The sequence below is a fragment of the Centropristis striata genome, chromosome 22 (assembly GCF_030273125.1).
Source record: "Centropristis striata isolate RG_2023a ecotype Rhode Island chromosome 22, C.striata_1.0, whole genome shotgun sequence".
Lineage (NCBI taxonomy): Eukaryota > Metazoa > Chordata > Actinopteri > Perciformes > Serranidae > Centropristis > Centropristis striata.
The window spans coordinates 22831761-22849649 of record NC_081538.1 but is presented as its reverse complement, the minus strand read 5'-3'; the positions used below and the strand labels follow the sequence as shown (position 1 = coordinate 22849649).

General features: G+C 37.8%; 1 protein-coding gene across 1 annotated transcript in view; it reads right to left on the bottom strand.

The window, feature by feature from the left end:
- Positions 1-17889, bottom strand: part of ppfibp1a (PPFIA binding protein 1a) — a 37144-nt gene that overhangs the window by 4163 nt on the left and 15092 nt on the right. The window contains exons 5-21 of the mRNA XM_059326283.1: positions 17751-17864; positions 17522-17632; positions 15196-15288; positions 12429-12546; positions 10374-10435; positions 10216-10282; positions 8140-8258; positions 7844-7917; positions 5674-5728; positions 4632-4782; positions 3288-3423; positions 3085-3207; positions 2842-2992; positions 2076-2187; positions 1288-1376; positions 973-1095; positions 751-876 (exon numbers count right to left, since the gene is read on the bottom strand). Coding sequence (XP_059182266.1) covers positions 751-876; positions 973-1095; positions 1288-1376; positions 2076-2187; positions 2842-2992; positions 3085-3207; positions 3288-3423; positions 4632-4782; positions 5674-5728; positions 7844-7917; positions 8140-8258; positions 10216-10282; positions 10374-10435; positions 12429-12546; positions 15196-15288; positions 17522-17632; positions 17751-17864 — 1824 coding nt within the window. The remainder of the gene's footprint in view (positions 1-750; positions 877-972; positions 1096-1287; positions 1377-2075; positions 2188-2841; positions 2993-3084; positions 3208-3287; positions 3424-4631; positions 4783-5673; positions 5729-7843; positions 7918-8139; positions 8259-10215; positions 10283-10373; positions 10436-12428; positions 12547-15195; positions 15289-17521; positions 17633-17750; positions 17865-17889) is intronic.

Below are 17889 nucleotides of genomic sequence, written 5' to 3'. Positions count from 1 at the left end.
GAAATAAAGACAAAATTTATTGTGACCTTTTTGAATCTCGCACCCAACAAATACCCCATTAAACTAAACTAAAACTAAGCATTTAAAAAAAAACTCAGTCTAAAGACTAATTAAAACTTACTGAATTTGAAAACAAAAATTCACAGCTAAATTAAACAACAATTAAAACTAAAACTAATGAAAAGTCCAAAACTATTATAACCTCGGTCTGTATCCATCTTGATAAATGTTGGCTGACAATAGTCGCGTTTCCATCAATTCATTTCTATTTGCATTTTGAAGATTCGCATGAGAAAAGCTTGACGGAAACACCAAAATAATAATAAGCTAATTGGGAGATGGAAACGATTATTCCAAATAAGTTCTGACATTTCACTCACATGACTGATCAGCTGTTTCAGAGTTGCCCAACTGAATCTAATTCCTGAAGACATTTTCCCTCGTGGCTGACCAAAGTTGTCCAATTTGCAACCTCTTTTTTGTTGTTGTTTTTTCTCTACTTCTTCTACTGTTTACTGCAGCAGCACATTACACTACCACCTTCTTGATGGAAACATCCCTAATTCATTTTCTTTAACAGAACACTTCACTTCAACTTTAATGGGAACGCAGCTAATGACGCAAATGCTGTGAAAAGTGGTATATATTAAAATATTTCTAATACGATCTATTTTCCACCTTCAGAGTGAATTTGCTGTTATCAGTGGGTTTGTTAAGTTTAATCTCTCCTCGTGTCCCAACCCGTCTCACCATCAGGCCTCCGTGAACGCCGCTGCCCCTCAGATTCGGAGCGTATTCTGCCAAATCCACCGACCGCAGCCACTCCATCACTCTGTGGTTGGTCCACTGGGAGATCTCTGCTGGTGTCATGTTGTTCTGGATAAGAGAATAAAAAAAATCCAGATGTCAGGGGCAGACACATCCAAAGAAGAAGAGAAGAGAGTATCAGGGCTGTGACTTCCTGTGTGCTACCTCATCAGAGGGCCGCCGCCTCAGACAGTTGGGCTCGTAGCAGTTGAGGCGGAGGACCTGGATGGCCCTCTTGATGCTGAGGTGATGCAGAACACTGCCCACCTTCAGAGACAGCAAGTCCTCCTGGGAAACAGCAGCAGGATCAAAAGAGTTTTCATGATTTATTCAGTAGGGAAAGTTCAGTCAGAATATGAAAGAATTACAAAGAAGACCTTTTGCAAAGTTTCCTGTCACTTTAATGTCATAAAAAAGCCTCTACAGGCTCCAGTGAATAGTAAAAAGGTTTAAAAAAAAAAAAAAGTTCTGGCAGCTCACCACTGTCAAGTTGTGCAGCACACGTCCATCAACACGAGACTCATCAAAGTGACTTTTGTACTGCGGGAGGCCAATGTCGTCCAGCCATCCTGGAATAAACAGAGAAGTATCTCAAGAGGTATTCAAGAACTGAAGGGGCTCAAACTCTGGTGAAAAATGTGATTTGTTTCATAATAAATTGGCACGAAAACAACAATGACTGAAAGTTGTGAAAAAATGTTCCCTTGGAAATATGACCCCAATCTGCCTGTTCACTATAATTAAAGGTCAACTTTAAAGAGTCATAAATCCTCCACAGTAAGTCTGATTTACATGTAACATACAACAACTACAAAGTGTAGGTTAGTCTGTTAAACTTATATTTTTTTAACTTTAATCTTAGAATTTTTATTATCGTTGTCATTACTATTATTGTTATGACTACTCCAGTTTTATTTTTTATATCTATAATCATGTATGATCTTTGATTTGCTTGTACTTTTGACACACATCGAGTCTGTGACTGTCCTATGAAATGTGCTATATAAATAAACTCCTAATTAACCTCTTTACACTCTAATTCACTAATATCCACCTGACTAGATTTTCTACAGTTTTCACTTTTTGAAGGACACATTTTTTTCATTACCGGATACAGACCACATTGTAACAGGTCCAGTTTAAAAAATGAAAACTTCTTCTGGTCTGTGCTGGCTTGAACCCTGGATTTGCCACTTGCAGCTACATTTTGAATGAAAAGCTTTGAAGAAAAGTCCAGTTATTCTTATTAAGCAAGATGATGCACTCACTGGTCACCCAGTTGTGGTCCAGTCTGCCTTTGAAATCCTCCTCCTCTGAGCCGAGAGCCTGCAGAGCCAGCTGCAACTTCTTCCTGTGGAGAGGGTGCCTGATGCACAACTCCTGTCAGGCAAAGAGAAGGGAATACAACATCATGTACAGGAAACTTTTTACAGACAGCGGGAGGTAATAAAGTGTGGATAAAAATACTAAAAGTACTTCTGAATCTGTGTATCATTCGTTCTTTCCATTTTCAATTGGCAATCAAAATCAAATAATGAAAAATTGACTGGTTATTTTGTTATTTGTTGTCCATTATAAAACAAAAAGCGAAAAAAATGCTTGCTTTTTCATATTTCAATCTTAGTCTCAATGAATTTAACATAAATATCACAATACGGGCGCACTACATTATCTAGGGACGGCTGGTTTGACTACAGAGAAGCGAGTGATGGCTCACTTGACCACAGTCAAACTTCCGGGTCACGTAAACCCGACCAATTAAATATTAAAATCAAATTCATTCCTGGTGCTGATTTTTGATTGCCAATTAGAAATGGAAAGAACGAATGATACACAGATTCTTCTGCAACCCAGTCTAAACTTGGGCTTTGGAAGCAAAACTTATAATGGTAACCACGATCATTTTTGTAGGTCTTCAATAACTTCTTTGTACTCATAATGTTTGCAGTAAAACAACATGTTAAATGCTGAGAGTCTGGTTAAAGAAAACAATGTATTGCTTTGACAAAACACCCTAAAAAGTGGCATTCCTACCTTCTCCAGATCATGTTGTGATGCCCGTAGTAATGTTTGTCCTGATTTGATCCAGCTCTGTCCCTGGGCCACATACAAGCCGAGGCCCTGCTCATGCAGCCACGCACACACTTCCTCTCTGCTCCACCGCGAGAAAGGAACATCGACAGCACTGACGGGGACACAGAGGGCAGTAAGTCAACTGGTGAAACCTTCACAATACAATCTTTTTAGGAGACAACAGTTGCTAATAAAGAACAGTACTTGTTTTTGGATTCACGTGACCAGCCGAGTCGAGGGCCGGCTGTGGCTCTGACTCCTCCCCTCCTGAACTCCATCTCTGCTGCATCGTCCAGGTTGAAGGAGGTGGAGTGGCTCCTCTTAAGCCTGCAGGAGCATCACATTATAAATAACCAAAACAAATAGCCGTCTTATACTACATTTAATACAGATAACACACCCCTTACCTGCCGAAGAACTTCAGGAAGCCTTTGGACTTCTTTTTGGTTTCAGGTGAGGACGGTAGAGTGGCTCCATCGGGAGATTTTCGTGGAGGAACACCAGCCAAGTCCAGGTGCTCTGTGCCTTTACGTTCTGACTCAGCTGTGAAAACAGTTACATTAACATGACATGCTTCAACAAGACAGGACCACCCACCACGTCTGAGCATTACAGCTGATACCATCCATGCACTAAACTACTACAACAAAACCTACAGATTTTCTCATTTACGGGGAATGAGAAATGCTTCACAACTTCACCGGCAGGAACTATCAGACCGGCTTCTTTGCAGATGGTTTAGAGTCGTGGATAAGGAACAACTGGATGATTTATTGAGATCCTGGACAGAAACACCTCACGCCAGAATGGAAGTCTGTTCCAAAAGATCCTGTACGTCAATATGACAAACAGACTTGAGATAATCGTCTTGAAATGAAGTCAAAATAATTTTACTTAATATCTCACAGTAACACTTTGAGAAAGTTTCTCATTTTTTAGTGATAAAGCTTTTTTTTTTGAGAAAGTTTCTCAAGTATTTGAAATAGCAAATCATTTATTTTCAGAATATTTATCTTATTTTTAAATACAAAGTCATTATTTTAAGTAACTAAGTCATTTTCAAATTTTCCATTTTTGAGACACTAAGTCAATATTTTGAGAGGATTTCTCATTATTTCGAGATACTAAACACTGGTTTTCAAGATACTAAGTCATTATTTCAAAAAAGTGCATTATAATAATGCCTCAAAGGATGTCTTTTGTATTTTTTTTGGTATGTTTTGGTATGTTTGGTATGCTGGCAGAAAGGGGCTTCTATACATGAGCAAGATACTAAAACCTCTGGAAAAACATCTTTTAAATAATGATTTAGAGCAGTTATTCCCAACTTTTCTTGTGAAATAGTGTAGTTTTAACTCTTCAAGCGTTTAAAAAAGTATTGAAATGAAACAGAAAATTAAAATTTTACTAAACTGATCACAGTTTATAAACATGCAAAATGTGACGAGGTCAAAAAGGTTGGGAACAACAGATTTAGTGGGGGAGAAGTTGAGAGTTGAAAAGTTGTAAGTTAAATGGTCACATTACAGTTTTTGTTTCACATCCAGCTGTATAATCCAGAGCAGCCATACTGCAGGCCAACATGGCCACTGTGCTCTACTGTACCTAACACAGGTGCACTGACACTCCGGGTGCGATCTTCACAATTTACAGAGCAGTAAAAGAAACATGAGGATCAGTAACAAAACAAAGACAAACTGAGAAACAGTGAAATTAAATGACAGTGTGGAGATGTAGGAGGTCAGTATTACCCAGGTTTGGAGAGCTGGCCGTCTGCTTTCCTCCACGCAGCTTGAAGAAACCCCGGCCGAAAGAAGAACGGGCCTTCTTGGTACCAAAACTCTCCTCACTTGTGTTTGTTCTAGTCGGAGCTGAGGAACCAGCTCCTGCTTTACTTCTGGCCTATGAGAGGGAAATATATAATATAACAGTGTAGAAAAGTCAGAATATGTCCAAATTTTCACCATTAAATTAAAGCAGTTAACCCTCTGGAGTCTCCAAAAGCACCAAATCATGACTTCTTCATCACATCCAGACTAGAAAACAAAGCAGCGTGGAGCCCTACTGTAAATTTACCTCTAAAGTTCTGGCTGTAAACTCCATGAGGCCAGTTTCAGTTTGATGATGATATACCAAGTAAAACTGGAGACAAGGTCAAATATATATTGTATAAAAATATAGAACTGGATATAACCCTCTTATATGTTATATTTGCACCTTGTGTCACATTTACAACATTTCCAATTATTCATTGAGCATGATAGTGTTTTGGAAGTTAAAAAAAAACAACCTGATTCAAATCACAGTTTATGTTGTTTTTTCTTTGTTTCTTTTGGGTTCAAACTGTTGATCTAGTAAGTCAGGATGAAAAAAATAATTATAGGTGAGGTTGTGCTGAAAAAAATAGACTAACACAGCATTTAAACATTTTTTTAAAGTGGTGTATACAGGCAGGATGAAAATGATTCAAAAATGGACAAAACAACCCCAGAGTTAAGAATATAAATGTAGTTGCACAGTTTAACCACTAGGTGTCAGAGCAGGATCGTCTCATACAGAGTGTCCTGTGATTACATTAAGACTGATGAAAGAAGATAACACACTGTGGCAGTTATTCACTCAAAACATAGAGCACCCCCTCACATGCATGGATTCACAGTCAGAGGTTAAAATGAAAACTAATGAACAGTTTGAGTGTTTAAGCTTCTGGAAATAATATGATTATGTTATTATACAGTGCACAGTCAGGTCTCTGTGGTCTGCATGTTCACATCAGAGGTGGTCTGCTTTTACCTGGTCGCTGCTGCTGGTTGTGGCTGAGCTGCCCGGCTGAGGCGCGTCTAAGGAACTGAAATGACAAGAATTCAAGTTTTTAAGCTTCAGTCGAAAACAAGAGTCCTGAAAAATCCAAAACATCAAGTAGCGAAGAAGTACTGTTACTTTATGGACATATCACATAATTAAAAGTCAGATTACTAATGTAAAAATCTACTGATATTAAATTCCTTACCTAAACCTATTTGATACAAACTTCTACACGATGCAGTGATAAATGAAGCAAAATTATTTTAAACAAAGCAAAGTTATAGGCCTCTTTTCTGCTGCAACAATTTATAATACATTTTTGATGTAATGCAAACAGGTGTTTTCGCTTTTGCTGTTTTATTAAACTTTTGCATGCACAGACTTGGGCAGTCCGTGGCCTAGAGGTTAGGAATCGGGCTTGTAACTGGATTGAATCCCTGGACTGACAGGTCAAGGACCGAAGTGGTCTTGAGCAAGGAATATAACCCCCCACACAGCTCCACTGCTCCCAAGCATGGTGTGTACACTGGTGTGTAAAAAAGGATGGGTTAAATGCAGAGGTTGAATTTCCCCATTGTGGGACTAATAAGGAAATCGCCAACTAATATACTGGATACTACATAATCAGTACGTGCTAAATACTGCTTACTAAAATAATTAAGTATGCTATTATCAGCAGACTTGTCAAAGTAAGAAATCCTCTCTGCACCACATGACTGTATTGATATCAGGGGGTGGTCACTGGTCTGACTATAAGGAACTTTTCCTCTTCCACTCTATTTAGTAGTTTTAGTGTTAAATGTTTTTTACAGAACATTATACATGTGAACTCCAACATTCTTATCTTAACGGCACTCACCATTATCCGTAGGTTTTTTATCGAGCTGTCAATTATTTAAACTCTCTGCCTTACAGTCTGAATAGCTGTAGTGCATCTTGGGGAGTTTGTCCAGTAAGTTCACGCTGCATACTGAGAAATTCTTGCTAATCTAGGATGCTACAGGGCATTTCTCACATACAGTTCCTGACAAAAGTCTTGTCCATTATCCAAGTTGTAGGAACAACAAATAATAACTTCCCTTTTAGTTGATCAATAGGATTCAAAAATGGCTTATATGAAAGGTTCTAATCTGTTATTGGTTGAATCATTTAAAGACAACACAAGACTTTTGTCCAAGAAAAATCTGACCTTTCTGTCCTAATTAAATGATAAAACTCATGAATGACACAAGACTTTATTTTGGTATAATAATCATCTAGAGGCCTTTGCCTTTCATATCAGCCATTTATAATTCCAACTGATCATCTACAAGTCAAGTTATTACTTGTTCCTACAACTTGAATAAGCGACACATTTGTCAGGGACTATACACAAAATCCACAAACTATTCACATGGAACGCACCACATACTCCATATTATATCAAACTTAAAGACTATACTGGGACACGTAAAGAACAAAACATGCATTAATAATTGCATTAAAAACATGCATTAATAACTGCATTAAAAACACGCATTAATAATTGCAATTATTGCATTGCTGCTACAGTCAGAACCAGAACCAGACAATGCTGCATGTGCATTGATGCATTTATTGCGTATCTCAGCATCTGTTTCAGGGACAAAGGTGAATTAAGTTGTTTGACTCTGGAGTGAAAAGTTTGACCCAACAGTTGAGATCACAAACAAATGTGCAAATTGATTTAACCGACAAAGAAATTCTTATTTAGCCAAAGTGCAGCTGCATAATATCCTACTGACTAAAAATGTCAACCCTGTTACCCAGTTTCTACAACCAGAAGCTGAGGCCTGGCCACCACTTTTAAAAGTTCGTCCTGTAATCATAATGTAAGTGGGAGTGACTTTCATGAGTCAACTCAACAATTATAACTGAACTTTGAACATCTCGCAATTGTTTCAGCCGAAGGAAACTCATCACCCACACAGCATATTCTGAAATAAATGTGATGTTCCAGACATGCTGCATGCTTTTATAAATGTCTGTGAACAAACTTAAGAAAGGTCAAAAACGTCAGCTAGAATTAATTCATGTGTCGGGCGGATATTTCACTGTATTTAATTTAACCAATGAAACAGAGACAAAGAGGGTTTAATAACACGTGGGAACAATAATTATATCTGACAGCATGTTTTACCTTTCTGCTGCCTGTAGCTGTCGTTCTCTGTCTAGGTCATTCATTTCAGACAGCACTGCTATACATGGAATAGACTGAAACAACAGAGAATCATGATTAATTGAACATATTTTCACAGCGGCAGAAAATTCACACAGACCCCCCCCCCCAAAAAAAATAATAACCCAAACAGAAGCTCTGAAATCCTGGGAGGAACAATTTCAGAGTGGGAGGCCAACATTGAGCTTTTTCTAAAGGAAACCTCCAGTCTGGTGTTCATCCTGTGTGCAAATTGTTTTGACAGAGGTTGTGTTTACCTCGCCAGAGCTCCTTCCTGCCTCCCCCTCTAACACCAGGGTGACCTGATCCACCTCCATGGATACAGGAAGTGAGGGATCATCTGGGATATCGTCATAGTCATCTTCCTTTAACTTCTCTGATGGGGGAAAGTTAGGACAAGTTAGGATGTACGGCATCATAAAGCTCAGTTTATACTTTTGCTTTTAAAGGTACTATTTGAAGAAGTTTATTGCCAACATTAAAAAAAGAGTAACTTAAAAACTGAGAACTGCCTGAACCAGCCTCTTGACTGATTTCTATGTAAAACTACAGAATGTTAGCTCAGTGAGCGATTTCATGGGAAAACTAGCATTAACAGCAGCATGGCATTCAATTAGGGATCTCGAGTAGCCAACTAATTTACTAACTTTAATCTAGATTAAGCTAAGGTTAAGCAAACTAGTTAGAATCATGGATCAACAGGATGATACATGACCAAGATATGTGTGAGCAACAGGCTGCTGACTGCAGTTCTCTTTACGGCCACTAGAGATAAGATAAGGGATAAGATATGACTTTATTTATCCTGCAGTGGGGAAATTTAGTTGTCACAGCAACTCAAGGTACAGACACATAGATATAGTAGACAGAATAAGAAAATAAAAAATAAGACATATAGATACATTATATACACATTATATATATACATTCCTGCTATTTGGCATTTATTATTAATATATATTTTTGTGTTTGTTTTCCTGAAACTACTTTGCATTTTACAGATATTGCACATTGGAGAAACTATATTTTAGCATGTTAAATAGGTTAAATTAGTTCTTGCATGTAGTAGTAGGTCATTAATAACAAGGACTTCCTGAAAACTAGAACCTGAAAAGAACGAGTATCTTTTCGAGGGCATTCACAACTGAGCTGTTTGGTTCACATTGAACTCTGGTGCATTTTGTCAGATAGTCTGTTTGTTTTTTTTGCTGGTGTGAATGCTCAAACAAACTCTGGTCCGCTAAAAGACAGGGGTCTCAGTTTGCTTCCAAGTGCACCAGAGTTCAGTTTCACTGCAGGTGAAAACGCAGTCCCGACCAAAGGAAGGAAGTGAACCAAAACAGAGAATTCTGGGTTGAATTTGGGCTAAAATTTGAGAATCAACAGCAGCAGCAGCAGTAGTAGCAGGCTTGAAAAATGTCTCGTGGACAAAAATGGTCTAATGATGAAGTTAAAGCCGTTACCAAAATATAGTCAGACGATAACAGAACACACACAAAAACGACAGAATGGTCGCTCATGGATTCAATAACACATCGGGTCTATGGTGCATAAAAGTGAAAAAACTACGCCAACAAACATTAAAGTCCACGACTTGCTTCGACAAAAAGTGTAAGCTCTTTCTCTCACCTATTCTGTCCAACAGACGGAGGACTTTTGTTTACGCTTGTTGATGCTTGGTGCCATTAATAAAAGCTCAGTATGGAAGCAAACAAAATGAAAAATGCAACAATGTTGCAACTTCAACACTGAAACGCACCGAGTCCACCAGACTTCATACGTGAATATATCCACATTTTTAAGCTTCCGTAAACTTTCATGATATAATTAAAAATATATATAATGAACATGAACGGAGGGTGTGAATCACTTCATTGAGGTTTATGGTAAATGTGTTTTATCATTTTTTTAAAATCTGTTTACTGTACTTTACAAAAATCTAAAGAATGCTAAGATTTTTATGTGCTCATTGTATCAGCTTACTGTATTGTACATGACTGCAATTCGAGTGACCAAAATAAGGTTTGATGTCTCAAATAAAGGAAGAAAAGGCAAACTTCAGCAATAAAAGTACTATTCTGTTTGTTGTTCTGTTTCTATGATTCTTTAATAAAAAGGCTTTTAGCTGCCTCTGTTTCAAAGCTTTCATTGGTTTCGTGAATGCTTTAAGGGCAGATACCTGGATGGTGTTTTGAAGTTAATTTCGTCTGTTTTTAGTTTGTATAATGTCCTTGGTTTTTGTTGCTTATTGTTTTAGGGATTCTGTTTGTTCACACTTCATACGTTATCCCATTGTTTGACAAAACTTTGATTTAATGTGGATGATGTCTGACCTTTGATCAGCTCCTGCACTTTCAAGCTCTTGGTGAGTGATTCCTCGAGCCCCTTTATCCTTCGTTCCTGTAGATAAACATGCATAATGTTCCACTTAATACCTCTTTAAGTAAACCGAAGCTGCTGCTTGTAACCACAGCATCACATCACTCTGTACCTTCTCATCGTTGGCCGTCGCCAGTGACTCCAACACCATCTTCAACTTCAACACTTCTGCATCTGGAAAAAAAGAAACAGATAGTTGGCTCTAAAACCAGTGAGGAAAAAAAACTGAAATATTGAACTCACTGGGGCTCAGTTTGTTTGACAGTGCGGCTCTTGTTTCAGCTTGTTGCTTCAACAAAGAATTCACTTACTTATCACCAAAATGATCAAAAACAGGGACTTTCTGCGTTTTACTCAGAGCGCTGCACAATTAAATGTGCCAACCACTTGGTAATCTAATCCAAACTGTGTTTATCTAAAGGGCAAAACCTCATGTGAACTCCGTGAAGTTTGTTTACCAGAGAAGAGCCTGTCATTACATTGAGGTAAATGCGTAGAGTTAGAGTTAGACCAATTAAAATCCAATTGAAATCTTCCGTTAAGATTTTTAACAACTTTAAAGCTGCAATCATTAATGCCTTTACATTAACAATAAATAACCCTACTCTAGAGTCCTCTTGAGCTGTATTTAGCATTTCTTGGGTAAAAAAAAACCTTATTGGGCTTATTGGGTTAAAAAAGCAATAAATATAGCTTTATAATGTTGGAGAATGGAAACCCACAAAATGATAAATAAGAATAAGAATTTAAAGAACTAAAATATAGATATAGATTAAATTTGGGCTATTAAAATGAGCCAATGTTTTGTACATGACTAATCATAAAAAAAAAGATAAAATAAAGGATAACAGATGCATAAGACTGAGCTTGACAAACAGCAAGCACTTTGGCTAATGACAGGGTTCATACACTTTTTCAGTGGTCAAATTCAAGCACATTTCAAGGACTTTCAAGGTCCATTTTCAAGCTTTTCCAGTACCTTTCAACGGTTGTAAATGGCATGTTTTAGATGAGTACTTTGATACTAAAAGGGGTAATTTCACTTAACCATACCACCAGCAATGGTATTACACTTTTAACAACTAAAAGTAGTTTGCTAATCTTATAAAACATACTGGTATGGGAATCTATGGGCTAGGAGCAAAAGTAAGCTCACAAAAATCATCAACCAGCAGCTGGTGGAACTAATCACTACCCAAACTAGGAGGAAAGCCCCACAAATAGGCTACAGGACCACTCACATCCACTAGGAATTAGAAAAACTCCCTTCAGTAAGAAGATACAGGGTAGAGCAACAAGAAACATCTCAGAAACAGGAAGACGCAGGCGAGACGCATTCAGTTTATACTTTTGTTTCCATTGAAAATGTGGTTATTTATAGTCAGATTGCAAGAGAAATACAGTACGAATTTCAAGCATTTACAAGCACTTTTCAAACCTTGAAATTCAACATTAAAAGGATTTCAAGCATCCGTACAAACCCTGTATGTATCTACCTCTCTTGAATGTCCTTAAGCAAAGCTTCCTCACCATAATAAGCATCTACCTCACTTGAATGTCCTTGAGCAAAACTTCCTGCCAGAAAATGTTATATTTCTGAGTCTAAGTAATTTAAAAATCCTATTTTCTTCTATTGCAGTCAGTTTTTTAGATATCTTAAAAGCAGACATCTGATCAGATCAAAGCTGCAGTTTTTAGAGATTTGATGAGGATGTTAGTGTCTAAACAAACAAACAGAGTCTGTAAAGTGAGCTGGAAGACATAACAAACACCTATAGGTCATACTGTACAACACATGTTTATAGGCAGACATAAGAGACTCCCCTTTAAATAAATGGCATTCCTCTACCATCAGAGTGGATAAGATAAGGTCAGCAGTGGGTGGAAGGAGTTAAACAGACAGATATGTTTGGTATGGAGCCTACAGACAGACAGATAAGGAGTTAAGAAAAAACAAGGGGGCCTCATTATAGTTCAGACTGTCTGTGAAATGCAAGAAAAATAATGAATGGAGAAATCCAGATGAAAGCAAAATTCAGTTTATTTTCCTCACGGAGGATGCTGGAGGGGGATCTGGTGTTGTTGGAATGTGAAATGTCTATTTGTCTAATCCTTATAAACCCTTTTGTAATATTAGACTCCTTTAAACAGAACGAAAGGCTCCCACCTCTGTCTGCGCCCTCAGCTCTGTTGTGGCTCTCCACCCTCAGTCTGCTCTCGTCCTTCAGCCTCCTCAGCTCCGCCTCCCGCTCCTCCAGCTGCCTCTGCAGGAGCTGCAGCTCCTCCTGCAAAGTGCGGATATGCAAAGTCATCATTCAGCAATGCTCATCACTTTATTTGTGAATGAACCTTGGGTAGGTAGCAGTTTTTGAACTGTCTTTTTATCTATGAGCTCTAAGCTGAGCATATACAAACTAATAACCTGCTTTACCCAATGCAGCACTATGAAATTACATCCTGATTCCAAAGAAGTTGTGTATATCTAAAACAGTGTTTACCACATTCAGAATCCAGAGTTTATATTTACAAAACACACGTTTAGATGTTTTGAACATTAACCTCTTAAAACCCACCTGCCTGGGTAGGTTTAGGGGAAGGAGAAGGGTTAGAATTGGACAAAAAATATATTGAATTGCATAAAATATTAAGCTTATAACTGAAGAACTGTAAGATCAAAATACACGTAAGAGGCTTTTTTTTAAAGGTAACATCTTCTTGTTTATGCTGGTGGGCTTGTTTAGCTTGTGGCTAAAATACAACCCAAACTACACCAGTTCAGGTGGGTTTTAAGACATTAAATGTATTGTTTTTGCGTTAAATTTATGTCACAAAGGATTAGCAAATTATTGCACTCTGCTTTATTTACATTTTTTACATTTTTCTAACTCCTTTGGAATAAGGGTTGTAGAATAAAAGATAGATATACAATATATTTTTACAAGCTGAGCAGTACTTCTTGTGATGACTAAACTTAGTTCATATGTAAAAAATACATTCGTAAGAATAGGTCAGTCAGTAAGACAGTAAGTTATCTAGTTAATTAAAGTATTTCTGTTCTCTATTCGACACACTGTGGGTAGTGGTGACAAAATTCAGTGCAAGCTCATACTATTCACTAAACCAGGGCTGTCAAACTGATCCATTAAATTGTGGCTGCAGGCTTTTGTGCCAACCAAGCCTGAAAAAACTTGAAAAGCCTACAGCCACACTCGCTACACTGGTCGTTTAATGGATCAGTTTGACACCGCTGCACCAAACTATGAATACACCAAACCACATACACACACACACACATATAAAACTCCTACAAAAGTCATTGAAAGTTGCTCATAGAACATACTGTTCAAACAGCTACTTGACTTAAATTAAAGCAACTAGAAGGACCTTTTATTTTATATTGATTTGGAGAAGCAGTAGTGTTTCCATGAGCACCACCGCCTCGTGTTGTATATTCTTCACCCAACAAGTGGATGCATTGTTTTATTTTGAATACTTTTTTTTAAACAAATCTATCTGCAGGATGCATAGTTATGAGGTAATGCATCTAACTGTGGCTTGAATAATAGTAATATGACTTTGTTTTACCGGCAAAATAAATTTGTATAATGATAAAAAACCTGGTTTCGTGATCTATTTCATAAATATAATAGACATATTACATACTCGTCCAAACTCTATCACTGTCCCTTTAAGCTGTTTTTGCTCTTTTTCTTTCAGTATCAGTTACACTACCACTGAAAAGTTTGGGGGCACTTAGGAATGTCCTTATTTTTGAAAGAAGATGAATTTTAATGAATGAAAGAAGAAAAATTTTAAAGTTAAAATAACACATTTACCACATTGTTAATGTGGTAAATGACTATAACTAAGCTGGAAATTTTTTTATGCAATATCTATTATATATTGTCAGCAACCATCACTCCTGTGTTCCAGTGGCACATTGTGTTAATCCACATTTATAGTGTTGAAAGGCTCATTGATCATTAAAACACCTGAGCATTATGTTAGCACAGCTGAAAACTGATTTGTGCTGATTTGAGAAGCAATAAAATGATCCTTCCTCAGGCTGGTTGAGTATCTAGAGGTAAAGTTGGAGATTTGTCAATGTCTTTACTATATTTTCGATTCATTTTGTAACTTACAACACAGACATTTTCTGAGTGACCCCAAACGTGTATTTCCTCAAAATGTAACATCAAAAATAGAATTATCTAAAGAAAAAATCTTATTCCGCTTCCTTTGAGCGGGCTAACATATCACTCACTGCCAAACTTTGCCTCGGAAAATGTAAACAGGCTCTGCCGGTCTGTGTCCCATAAATTGTTTTGTATGATTTTGTGTGGGAAACAGACCTGGAGACGGACATTAAGAATGACTATTTAGAAAAATGATGGTCTTGTTTATTCATCTGGGTCACGTAAAGGTGGTTTTAAAACCAGTTAAAACTCCTTGTAGTTGCTTTAAGGAGGCATAAAGAGATGTGTGGCCTCATAATTGGAGAAACATACCATAAAAGGTCAGTCTACAGGAGTTAATACAGGAAGAAAAAATAAGCTACAAGAGGATTTGAACCAGGTAGAAATCCTGAAACTGGTGCAGGTGAAAGCACTTACAGCGAGTGTGGTGAAAGTCAGGAAAGCAGTGTGCAGCAGTGGAGAAGGAGCAGGTTTTAGAGGATCTTAAGGGCCAGAAAGCAGAAGAGTACAGGCTGGAGGTTAAACCGTGTTCACCTCGTCTCCAGTGAACCGCTCAGTGCTCCGCTTTGGACGCTTGGCGGGTTAGCATGTCGCAGAAAGATGTTAAAACCACATTAAAGAAGGAGGGTAAAGAGAGGGAGCAGAGAATCGATGTCACAAGGTTTCAAACATGTAACGAAGCACTTTTAAAGGATGAAAACTCAGATTTGTGTCTAACTGGACCTTCAGCACACTCACTTTGGTCGCTTTGAGTTTCTTCTCACACTGCAGTCTTTCATTCTCTATGTCAGTCACCCTGAACCGCAGGTCCGTTACTTCCTGGTACAAGCCCTGGGGAGGAGAATGAGAACCCCCATTAGCCATTAAACTGAGAGAGGAAACCGGCACTGGGGAGGTTTATTGAGACTGTGTGGGAGAGAGTTCAGATTTTTGTAACAGCGGGAGAATTCCTGCCAAAAGCACCAAACATTATTTTTCAGACTGATGTCCCACCGGAGAGAATTTGAGAAGCTGAGTCCACACACGGAGACAAATGCTGGACTAAAGGGAGAAAATGTCTCAGTCAATTATTGTGAAATTGCTTTTATCCCAATCAGCAACAGTGTAGGAGGCCTGGGAGTCCTTTCACCTCAATCTTACCACATTCATTCCTTTCTTGGTTTTCACTCCCTTCATTTACAGACTGATTGCACATTCATACACTGTATTTTCAGGATAAATTGGGCTACTTTGAAAAACCATCATGTGGCATTAAAGTGGCACAACACATACACTGTTTTCCCAAATTTATCAATTTGAGAATGTCACTGCTGATAAGATGGATGAAAAAGAAAACTTGTTTTCTAAAGGTTTAACACAAACTCGGCCTCACTTCCACCTGTATTTTATCTTCTTTTTGTGGCTGCTATAAGGAGAGCCTCAATTTAATTTGCGCACTGCATGGTGGTAGAACAGTTTACATTATTTTTTTATTTCTATTATTTATTATTTATTTCTATTAGATTGTATTTCTGATATATTATATACATGATTTATTTACGTATTTATATTTTATTTTTATTTCTATTGTATATTACGGTATTTATTTATATTATATATTATATATATGATTTATTTGTGTATTTATATTTAATTTTATTTCTATTGTAAATATTATTTATTTAAATTATATTTATTTATATATTTTGTTTTATTTATATTGTAAACATTATTTATGTATTTATTTATATATATATATATATGTGACTTATTTATATTATACCAGTATTATATTTATATTATTTAATCTTTATTTAATCAGGCAGTCACAAAAAACAATCAGAAAAACAGAAACAGCAGCACAATAAAGGAATATAAGAAAATATGTTCCAAGAGTCACATAAAAAAACATCAGCTTTAACATCACAAACTGGAATGTGCGACTCTAGCTTGAGGGTTTTTTTCTGCAGTTTGTTCCATATAAAAAGGTGCCAAGTACCTGAAAGCAGTTCTGCCAGCATTAGTACATACTGTACATTAAGAATATCTGAGGTCAAGTAGTTACATGCTTGTGTGCTGCAGTTGCTCATTTTAAACGAGGGAAGGCGTGAAGCACCGACAGTAGAGCTTTATCACTGAATAACATCAGGAGGACCATCTTAACATTAATAGCACACTTAAATATCTTAAGGTTTTATGTATGCATACAGATTTTCTAGTGGTATCACACTACACAGGCAAAAAAAATTAGTAGCCGCAAATTAGTATGTGTGGTCTGTGTAAGTGTGTCTAAGCTGTGGTCTACGTCTGACCGCTGCTTCTTACATTTTGGCACATCAGCACCATGAAAAGTCACGCTGCATCAGCTGCTAGCAGCAAAGTCTGAATTGATGATCATCCTGAAGCACTTTAGTATGATTTCTTAATATATTTATCCTTAAAATATCACTGTAAAGACTTCTGACAGTACAAATGTGATGTTTGAGTTGTGACTAAGAAAAAAGGTTGAGATTTGTGACATGAATCAGGTGCTACAGGTTAAACAAATCCATAAATCAGAATACATTAGGAATGCTTAGATGGGACTAACATGATGTTTGATTTAAAGCCTAATGGGGTCTAAATGGAAACAAAAATAAATACATTCAGTTGCATTCAATTCAGGCAACTCCCTTTTTCCCTTTACTGTCTGGAAACGCCACATAACACTATTCAAAAGTATGGCGCAGTGAGTGGACAGAGCGTATGGAAACTATAACTCTCTCAGCCCTTTAGCCCCTCAGAGAGAGGAATGGAGGGGGAGAGGTATGGGTGAGGGTAAGGGTAAGTGGGGGTGGGTCCTGGCAGGAAACAGCTGCAGGAGCACAAGGGGCGTTTAAGCTCCAGCAACCCCTAAAGAAGTTCATCCTGCAGCACATGACAGTCCTCCAGCCGAGTGAGACAGACCTTTATGACTTTAAAACAATGACTGGGCTGCTTCCAGGATTCAGAGTCACACATCAAATCAAACAAGGTGCAGGTGCAGCTGAGAGCTTCTCACAGTATCTCTGCTCCGTTTTACACATATTTAAGGACGGGCTCGTACCTCGCTGTCCCTGTGATCTCTCTCCACCGCCGTCAGCTTCAGCTTCAGACTGGACACCTCGGTCATCAGCTCCAGCTTCTGGGTCTCCAGTGTTGACCTGTTCAACAGCTCCTGTGGAGCAAGGCGCACACTTGGTAAACCTAAACTAAATTATTATGTGGGGTGATCACAGGTTTGAAGTTTTAAAGGCTGCAGAAGCAGGGTGAGGTTAACTTTGTGGAGGCTTTACCTGCTGCAGCAGCTCCTCAGTAGCATTTAGTTTCCCCCGATGATGATCCAGGCAGGTGTCCAGGTCCCGTATCTTTTCACCTTGCACCTCCACCTGGTCTGTTAGAACACTTACCTGGATAACAGTGAGACATTACTAT